At 40.0% G+C, this 10,362-nt stretch overlaps 2 protein-coding genes and 1 long non-coding RNA gene across 3 annotated transcripts in view; 1 reads left to right on the top strand and 2 right to left on the bottom strand.

The window, feature by feature from the left end:
• Positions 1-342: 342 nt before the first annotated feature.
• Positions 343-4,917, bottom strand: LOC104952107 (uncharacterized). The gene is made up of 9 exons (XM_010778861.1): positions 4,755-4,917; positions 3,768-3,968; positions 3,189-3,391; positions 2,666-2,888; positions 2,472-2,579; positions 2,199-2,294; positions 1,611-1,795; positions 672-1,492; positions 343-556 (listed from the first exon to the last, which is right to left on the bottom strand). Exons 1-9 carry the CDS (start codon positions 4,894-4,896, stop codon positions 343-345), a joined length of 2,193 nt encoding a protein of 730 aa, XP_010777163.1. The 5' UTR covers positions 4,897-4,917.
• Positions 4,918-5,906: 989 nt separating this feature from the next.
• Positions 5,907-10,362, top strand: part of efcc1 (EF-hand and coiled-coil domain containing 1) — a 13,982-nt gene continuing 9,526 nt past the window's right edge. Inside the window, exon 1 of the mRNA XM_010778860.1 lies at positions 5,907-6,695. Coding sequence (XP_010777162.1) covers positions 6,048-6,695 — 648 coding nt within the window. The 5' untranslated portion in view covers positions 5,907-6,047. The remainder of the gene's footprint in view (positions 6,696-10,362) is intronic.
• Positions 9,056-9,627, bottom strand: LOC104952102 (uncharacterized). The gene is made up of 2 exons (XR_799088.1): positions 9,426-9,627; positions 9,056-9,204 (listed from the first exon to the last, which is right to left on the bottom strand). It is a non-coding gene; the product is annotated as an uncharacterized lncRNA (long non-coding RNA).

The raw sequence follows: 10,362 nt of genomic DNA, 5'->3' as shown, positions 1-10,362 counted from the left end.
TCTGAAACAGTATGGAGCTCAAAGGCTTTCTCTCTTGCCGGTTATACCACAAGGTGAGTTCCTTTTTACTTCCTGCTTCTTCACACACATGCTCTCCAGTACAGGTTAGCTCTGAGTGTTAGCGATGCTAATATAAACACCGATAGCAACGTTTCTGATAGGGCCGTGGGTCCACATTTCAGATATTACGCAAATCTGGATCAGCTCCGCTGTAGCCCCGTTTTTAGAGATGTGGGTACGGAGGAAAAGAGAGAGGGTTTTATTTTCTGACGCTGCGTGAGTTCCCTGACACACCGGGGACACATCTTTATGTATAAAATAATTTTGCATAATAGGTCCCCTTTAAGGTAACGTCACTAACCTTAGCAGAGCTTGGAAGCAGGGTTGGGGGAGCATTCCTCTAATGTAGATCATGGGCTGTCTCATGATGCTCTCTAGAGACTTACACAGACTGATAGGACACAGACCCACATCCAACGAGTCGTAGATGCGCTTGAAGAAACCCAGGTTTGAGTTGTAGAGGACTATCACCTGATCCTCCTCACTGCCACTTAGCCTGCAAGACATCACACACAGGCTGCAGGACTCTCGCTGGAATCTAAACTCTGTACTCAAACAGACAGCACAGCTGAAACGTGTTAGCTGGGGCAAGACAGTGTTCATGTGCTTACTTCATAGGAACAGCCTCCCAGAGTCTCTTCACCGCTTTATGTTTCAGCCCCTCGAGAACAAAGATCTGCACCCTCTGATCCGACACGTGGAATCCCGTAACAGCATCCAGGTCCTCGCTCTCGTCGTTCTTGAAATTCATTATGTAATTCGACAGGGCTTGCTGTGCAGTTTCCAGCGAGCGAGAGCCCAGATGGAAAGCTGAGGCGTTGATTCGGAGGATTTCCGACCTCAGCTTGGTCATCAAAGAGAAGTTGTTGTAATCAAAGAGATAGACGATGCGCCCAAACGGAGGACCGTCACAAGACTGTGGTTCAAAGCTGTCGTTCTTAACGTTAAGCGGACAAGCTATCTCAACTTCGACTTTGAGGAGGGAATTGGCTTCAACATAATGGCCTTGTGGCATCGGCAGCTGCTGATCAGCTGTGTTTAGCATCTTCCTGTTCCCTGGAGGGCAGCTTTTGATTTGTAGTTGCATCTTTAGACTTTTCTTCCCAAGCAGCAGCTCTGAGAAGTTCAAGTTTGCAATACCGTAGGAGTTCATTATGGCCGCCTTTTTCGCTTTTCCGATGTCGTCATCTGACCTTGCGCACAACATTGTTGGAGTTCTTGGGGTTTCTTCCAACTTTCTGTCACGATCATGGACTTCTATCTCTAGAGGCGGACCAGAGAGGAACTCTTTGAGCTCTTCAGGTCTCATCAGGCCCGTCAGGATCACATTCACGTCTCTGAAGAAGATCTTTGTGCCGTGCTCGTGATTCTCTGTCCTGTACATGTTCACGTTGTGGAACTTGTACTGGCAATAGACAGGCACACACTTATCCTGGGGAAACAACAAAAAACGATGTCTTATAAAACCTCCATGTTAAAATAAAATAATAAAACACACGCATGCACAATACAAGCCGTGTATTCACTGGTAAAACAGAAAGAAATGGCACCTGTAGGATGTGGAAAGAGACGGGGGATGAAGGCATTGAGGTGGCGGACAGAATAGTGATGACCAGAGGGTTGAGTTCAGCCTTTAGTTCCTCCGACATTAACTCCCTCTCCAGAGAGACGTTGCACATGACCTCAAATACACCCGCTGAACGGACCGGGAAGCGCTCAGTCAACGAGGTTTCACCTGGCAGTCACAAAAGTATCAGCAGATGTTTCTTTAATAATCAACCACTTTGGTCCAGATTTAAGTAGCTCAACAAAAGTTGCAAATATCGCCATGACGTTTGGCAGAGATATTGAGAGCAACCAGAGGATGCATCCAAATCACTTTGACAAACATCTCACTCTTCATCATGTCAGAGGTCACCATGAGGTTGACATTTTTGTTTTGGGTGAAATCTGGGACTGTCATGTACAGTAAAACATTAGGTCTTCATGTGTTCTGACCAAAAGGAAATGTTCTGTATTAGAAAAAACTTCAAAATACCGACTTTAATCTCAAATAAAAAAAATCTCTTAAATTCATTTGATAACACAAGGAATATTTTCGCAACAGGTCATAACACAAGGTAACAAGGTTCACTCACCTGCTAACAAACAAACAAGTCTGATTTCCATCAAGGCAGTGCCGTTCTTCTTCATCTCGTCAAGATCAAATGCATCAACGGTGGGTTTTTGAAAATCTGTTTTGGTGAGAGGTCCGAAGTCAGTGTCTTTTATCAGGGTTATTATTCAACAAGGCTTACACACAAGTAAACATGTGATTCATTTAACACCAGTGTGTACACTCAAACAAGAGCAGCATCATTGTTTATCATTATATGATTCCATAACTAACAAGGAGAAAGTTGAAGATATACCTGTTTCTGTTCCAACCTCTGAATTCAACAGTTTCTCTCCTCTGTGCTTTTTACACGTGTTCCTCTCACATGAGGATCTCAGTTTGTTAACCAACGCCTTGATACCACCTGAGGATAAAGATATATTTTTCATAACAAAGTGTATAAAATACAAAGGTATACATTCATACCATATGGGGACATCTGATGCTCACCACCACACATCTCTGGTGCATCGTCAGGCTGGTCCTGGGTCCACCTGAACGCCTTCAGCCTCTCATAGCGGGCCAGGCTGCACAGTTTGTCCTTACTGTTCCAGACCTGGAGCTGGATCTTATGAGGAAGCAGACTGATCAGCGTCTCCCTGTCCACTCTGACCTCAAAGTTCTGGGTCCAACCAACCCAGAGCTGATCTCCTTCATGCCATGTTCTCAGGATCTGGGTTAGAGTAATGGGTTTGGGTTTGGGTTTGGGTTAAAGTTAGAATTTTTGTGAAATGTTTTCTACCATAAAACATTAACATCACATTAACCAAATCGCACTTCATGGCTTTTTTATATATTTGAAATTGCATTTATTGTATGTACAGTATGCGTATATGTACTGTGTGTGTGTGTGTGTGTGTGTGTGTGTGTGTGTGTGTGTGTGTGTGTGTGTGTGTGTGTGTGTGTGTGTGTGTGTGTGTGTGTGTATGTATGTATGTACGTACGTACGTTCAAAAAACAACATCATGTTTACCTTGAACTCGTCTTCTTTGTACATTTTTGCCACTTGTCCAAACACGACCAGGTCCACTTTGACTGTCTCTGTGTCGCCCGGCAACAGCTTGTATTCAACATGATAGCAGCTCTGGGCTTTAAAGCCTTTCACTGAAACAGTGGAGGAATCTTTGGTTTTCTTCTTCGTTTTTTCAAGAGCTTCAGGGACGTCAACATCTTCCTCTGAAAAGGGAACAAATGTCAATAAAAATGTTAAATAAATCTGTAAACTGTTTCCTTAATCAAAGTAGTGATTTCAGCACACTTAACCTACTACTTTTCAATGTCTCTGTGAGTCTCAATGAAACCAAAAACCAAGAATTCAGGCAGCACATCTACCCAAAACATATGGATCTTTATTTAAAAATATGTTGTAACATAAATCCCTGCTATTAATCCCCTTTCAGATAACACATGTACAAGTAGTCTGATTACTAAGTGTTTCAATGTAACTCTAAGGGAATACAGTTACCTTTTAGTATCCTGATTAAATAACCCCTTTATGTAATCTGTTACTCCCCATGTCTGTTGAAGCTAATGAAGTTAATGATAAACGTACCTTTGGGGACAGCAAGGACAATATCGACTGTCCATGTGATGTAATTCGAGTTTCCATCTTTGCATGTTGTGATGTCTTCAGTTGACCCGGACAAGTTTTCCAAACCGTGCTCCATGGACAACTTGTCAGTCTCAAGGAGGAGACGGTGTTCCTGTCCTTCATCTGTAACGTCTCCATCCTCACAGACTGACTGAGCCGTCTCTGTAGTGTTGGACATGGCAAAATGGTGAATAATTCTCACAATTTATTTTAATTTTAATAACCACATTACATCATTATCAATGAGGAAAATTACAAACTGGAAAACAATAAGTGATTCAGATTATTATATATATTATTATATTTATTTTAATGAATTGCTGCTACGTTGACGTGCCTTGCAATTATTTGTTGTCAATAAAACAAGTAAGCAGATTTTGGAATTGTACTAAAATGAGAATATTTTAATAAATTAAGTTTCTCTGAAAACAATGTTTTTCAGTATTAAGAGCCATTAATTAAAATAACGAGTTCTTTACTCTGGAAAAAGTAATCACACAAGTAAAAGTACAGCATCAAGAAAGGTAGACTTCTCAAATAAAAGTATTTGTGTATGATTAGGAAAATGTAGTCATTGCAGAGAAATCTCAAACAATATTTGTAAAACATTTTAAAGCTGAAAACTGTGATCTGAAGTCCAATTAATTTTCTCTTAACCCACTCCTGGTTTTAGTTACTTACATATAATGTTGGATGATTTTAATCTTTTAAGTATTGTGTGTAAAAATCCGAATGACCTATAGTAACTAAATCTCTAAATTAAATGTAGTGGATGAAAAAGTAGAAAATTGGCTTTCAAAATGTAGTGAATTATAAAGTAGAGTAAAATGAAAATACTAGGGTAAAGTAGAAGCACCTCGACATTGTACTAAGTTACTTTACACCACTGATGGTAATTATTGATAATGTTAAAGCAGCACATTTACAGTTGTTTCTCTTGAGTCTCACCTCCGGTGGTTCCGGATTGAGCAGACGTTTCCTTTTCTTGAAGACGTGAAATATAGTAGTTTGTAATTGTTGTAGTGATTTTTTTTCTAGTTTTTACAACTGCTGTTCTTGTCTCTACTTTACCTTGTCTTTTTGTTTCCATCGCTGCTATCGAGTTAAACTTAATACAATAAAAGTTATTTGAGAGTAAAGTAAAGTTTCGACCTGTCACACAAATAGATCTCTTGAGTGCAACGCGTCGCCATGACAACAACCGCTGTAGGGACGGACTTGAGGCGTTTACTGGCCTCACAAACTGTCGGAACTATTGCAATTACGCTACAAATCAAGACAGAAAAACAATTGTTCTTGTGCAGGGTAATTCAAGATGTGTTAGAATTTAACGTCATATAAGAAATATTGTAAAACCAAATTGAGAGTTGTTGAAAAAAACAGCATCAAATGAACAATTAAAGCAGACACATTTGGTTGATAACTTTTACGAGGGGGACTTGAGTGCAGCAGTAAACATGCTCAAATTGAAGGGTAACTTTAAACATGTGTTCCGTAAAAATAACTTACCTGTAAAATGTTAACAGTAAACTAATCTAAGTATCAAAATATATAAAACATTTGTAATACTTATAGTGCTTTTGGGTTACTTCAATATCAAATGGAAAGCAATTAAAAACAAGAGAAAATTAAAATCCATAAAATGTTTTTTTTACCAAAATGTATTATGTAGGACAACAATGTAGCCTACCCTTAAAACCATTATAGTTTGTTTAAATCTCCTGAAAGTATGTCTAAATAAAACCAAAAGGCATTATTATTTTAAAATGTAGTGTAACTGCTAGTAATCTTATGTTTTAGAAATAATAAAAAACATTTTCATATACCTTTTTTGTAATCTTACAATCAGGGATGCAGCAAGGTGCAAATTGTGCACAAAGCCCTATGAGCTCTCGAGTAAAGAGCAGGCAGTTTGAGAAACACTGCATATTAGTCTCTGGGGCATCTTACATCTTAACAAGGTCTAACCGAGTGAATGACACAAGTTTACACACCTGGTGGCAATTACACTGCGGCAAACGGCAGTAAGAGAGTTATAGTGAAGCTGTGTGTGTTTTACTGGTTGGAACCCCTGGTTTTGGGGTTTTGGGGGCATGGCTAAATTCAAATGTGCTCCGTCTGTCTCATTTCAGTTCCAGTGTGCGCACAGCTTCTGGAGGAACAAGAGCTCACACAGGGCAATGCTGGAGGAAACAAAGTAAGTGTGTTAAGTTTGAGGGAATATGATGTTTTTACGCACAAATGATGGATGCCATTGATCCATACAGCCGCCCCGCGCGCCGGACGCAATGGATAGTGAGCACCCTGGCTTACCACTACGGACTGGACCGGGGGGTGGAGAACGAGATCATAGTTCTGGCCACCGGCTTGGATCAATACCTGCAGGAGATTTTCCATCACATGGACTACCAGGGCGCAGGAAAAGTCTCCGTGGAGGATTTTAACATCTTGTGTGAAGTTTTGGGGCTGAACAAAGAGGTGGATACTGAATGCAGTTTGGAGAGTTTACCCAGCGAGCTCACTTTCAGACACTTCCACGCTAAATTGTGCGGATACTTCAGCACTAAGGCGGGGTGTCAGTATGAAAACGGCCGGTTGTTGGTGGGGAAGGACAGCGAGCACATCGAGACTCAGATCCGCCTGAGGAGCCCTCTGAGGCGGCGGGAGAAGCTGCTGTCTGCCGTGCTGGGTGAAGCCTCGGAGGGTCGGCACGCCTCCGGCTGCAGGCTGGGATCCTGCACCAAAGAGTGCTATGAGGAGATTGTGGCTCTGGAGGAAGCAGAAGACCGAGTAGTGAAGCTGGAGGATGAGAATGCGAGTTTGAGGGAGCTGATCGAGGACATGAGAGCCGCGTTACAGAGCAGCGATGCCCGCTGTATGGCCCTGCAGGTGAGAGCCATGGGGAGGGTCAACATGTTTATTCTGCTGAGAAGGAGAAGGCTTAACTCTGCTTAGAAAAGCTGCAACTCTAAAAGCAGGCATGTGTATTCTTCAGAGGTGTAAAAAGTACTCAGATCTTGTACTTGAGTAAAAGAAGAAGTACTCAGATCTTATACTTCAGTAAAAGTAGAAGTACTCAGACCTTGTCCTTGAGTAAAAGTAGAAGTTCTCGGATATTGTACTTGAGTAAAAGTAGAAGTCAGATCTTGTACTTGAGTAAAAGTAGAAGTACCAGAGTGTAGGAATACTCTGTTACAGTAAAAGTCCTGCATTCAAAATGTTACTCAGGTAAAAGTAGAAAAGTATTATCATCAAAATATAAAGTACCAAAAGTAAAAGTAGTCATTGGGCAGAATAATTTCAGAATAATATATATGATATGTTTAATAATTATTGATGCATTAAAGTGGAAGTACTCAGATCTTGTACTTGAATAAAAGTAGAAGTACTCAGTTCTTGTACTTGAGTAAAAGTAGAAGTACTCAGATCTGGTACTTGAGTAAAAGTAGAAGTACTCAGATCTTGTACTTGAGTAAAAGTAGAAGTACCAGAGTGTAGGAATACTCTGTTACAGTAAAAGTCCTGCATTCAAAATGTTCCTTAAGTGAAAGTAGAAAAGTATTCTCATCAAAATATAGTGAAAGTAGCGACAGTAAAAGTAGTCATTGTGCAGATTGGTCCATTTCAGAATAATAGATATGATATGTTTTATAATGATTGATCATGAAAGTGTTCTCAAAGCTGGTAAAGGTGCAGCTAGTTTGAATGACTTTGTATACTGCAGGGTAGCTTGTGGATTTGCTCCTGGTGGAACTAAAGTCTGATTTAACGAGATTATATTTCACATCATTCATCCACATCTGTAAAGTAACTAAAGGGATTAAATACATGTAGTGGAGTAAAACTACAGCATGTACCTCTGAACTGTAGTGGAGTAGAAGTACAAAGTAGCAAAACATTGAAATACTTAAGTAAAGTACAAGTATCTCAAAATTGTGCCCAATTATAGTACTTGTTGAGTTTATGAACTTAGTTACTTTACACCAGTGGCTATAAAGATAGAAAGACTAAGCCTTGCACAGAGGCATGAAAATACATTTTCAAAATGCTCAACAGTGCTGCCAAAATTTTAAACTGACTGCTACACAATTAAAATAAATGCTTTTTATATATTTCTATTAGATGTGACTCTATGGCGTTTCTGTTATTATTAACACTGCTGCTTTAGTTGTTCTGACTGCTAAAATCCTCTGTTATTCCTAATTTTAAAGTCGATATTCTGTGGGGTCAGGGGGCTCGGATCCTTGTCACCTTTTTCATACCTGATGAGTTTGCATCCCTGTTGTCAATTTGTTTGGTTATCTAGGCACAGCTGTGTGTGACTCCCTCTGGTACACTGGTATGCCATTTCCTAATGTAGAGAGCATTGATTAATTAATAAACTACACACTGACTCTAGATCCTGACCAAATCCTTTTTTGTTGATCAAATGTTTTTCAAAAATGTATTGTGTATATATAACAGCTGCACATCACAGACCGGAGTCTCTGCTACTGTGGACCATGAAGGAAGCGATCATTATCCCCATCCCCAAAGACCCTGCATGGCATGGAAATCTCCTCCTCCTGGAACAATTCTACACCAAGCATATGCTCCCTGTGTTGGCCAGTAGAGAGGAGGACATTTAAATAAACATACTCTTAACACCCTCGGACTCTGCGTTGTGTTTCGTATGTGTGATGGGGTGTTATGCAGAGGGGAGGAAAAGAGGACACAGCAGATTGGGATTGTGGTGGAGATGCTGAGCAGTTATTTAATTGTTGCGTGTAATTATTATTATACTGCGTGCTTCTTAGTTATTCCATCTTTTGCTGTCACATGGATCTGTATGTAACTCTATATTTACTTGTTATCTACCACACTTCCTTCTACATCATACACCATCATTATACATGGTGTATATAGGATATATATATTTGTATACATATCTGTAAATTGTATAATTTTATTTTTCGTATTTGGGATTTCTCTTTTGTCCACTCAAATACACTTGGCCCTTTCTCTTTTCCATGTGGAAAATGGCAGCTGCATATTCTGCTTTTCTCATCTGGCTCCCTGTCTGCTCGTCTACAATGAGACAATTATATAATTAATTACTAATAATCATTTAAACCTGTTATTACCAATATTTCACAAATTCTTCATGTAAACTTAAGAGCACAGCTGTATGTTGAGTGTCAGCTTTGCTTGGTTCATCTTACTGGGGGGCAGCTACATGGATGTCGGTGCAGTCCACAATAATTTTGCAGTTGAAGGCAGAATGAATTTATTATTGACTCAGAATGAAGCACAACTTCATGTCATACAATACATTGACTTTATTTGTAATTGTGTAAAAAAATATGAATATTGATTAGCAAGCAGGACCTGCAGGAACAGAGAATGGTGATGGATGGAGCTGGGAAGAGAGAAGAATGAAGAAAACAGATCAACGTTATTACCGGATATTAAAAATTCAATTTTCAAAACAAGTTGCCGCTCCTACAGTTTTCTAGTATGTAAAGATGATTTCACATGACCAATGCAAAATATCACACTCAATACATGTGTGTCTCTGGGGGGTGCATTGTGCCTTTGATGTATATAAATAATATACCATAACCAAATACTATTACGTACAGTGGAAATCAGGTTGCCAGAGCAGGTCAGTCCAGTGTGCATGTTCCTCAGGGTCTCAGCAGTTACAGGTGAGGTAAAGAAAATAAAAGAGAAAAAGGTCAGTAACAACACTTTAAAGTAACAACACTGAATAATTATCTATTTTAATAATTTTCTCTCAGTAATCACTCAACTACTGTCTTTCCAACAAACAGATTGACTTACTCTCACAATCACCACAATGAAACACGTCCAGAAGAATGTCATGCAAAGCTGCCTGCCTGCCTGCCTTCCTTCGACTCTCCCTGAACTGCCTGATCTTTTAATGTTCAATGTTAACCATTTGTGCAGATAGCATTAAGTAGAAAATATGCTAATGTGCCGTTAGCCTACCTCCCGCCCCCTTAGCACCTGGTGGAGGGGGCGATAGGCTACTCTTCAAATGTTTCACTAAATACTTACCATCATGACTACTGTAAAATATGTTCTTTATTCTCGCGTCCAGGAGAGAAGCTTTAAAATGAGACTAAATGGAGTCTCTGAAAAGATTCAAATGGGATACTTTAATTAAAAAAGGCGCGGTAGTGTTACAGACAGAATATTGTTCCGGCAGAAAACAGCTGTGATCTGGCTCTCCTGAGCAAGAAGAGAAGGGCGAATCCCCCGTTCGGTGCCGTTATATATCCTCTGCTGGCTCCTCCCCGCCAGCCGGCTCGCCTCGCCTCTAATGTCCGTTGTTGCATTTAAACAGAGGATTGGTACTTTTCATCTTCAACATATGCTTAACACGCCTTTTCTCCTCATATTCTCTTTCATCACTTTTCATGTAACACATTCTAAACGCTGTAATCAATACTCTAAAACATACAGAAAATGCTTCACGGCTGGTTTGGTTTCCGGTCATTCCGGATGTTGTCACATGCTACTCTCGTCTGTAAACAATAGTGTATTCAAATAA

Source organism: Notothenia coriiceps, unplaced genomic scaffold (genome assembly GCF_000735185.1).
Source record: "Notothenia coriiceps isolate Sejong01 unplaced genomic scaffold, NC01 NC01_scaffold00019538, whole genome shotgun sequence".
NCBI classification, from domain to species: domain Eukaryota; kingdom Metazoa; phylum Chordata; class Actinopteri; order Perciformes; family Nototheniidae; genus Notothenia; species Notothenia coriiceps.
Note: the sequence above shows the minus strand (reverse complement) of the source record. Positions and strands in the feature narration are given on the sequence as shown.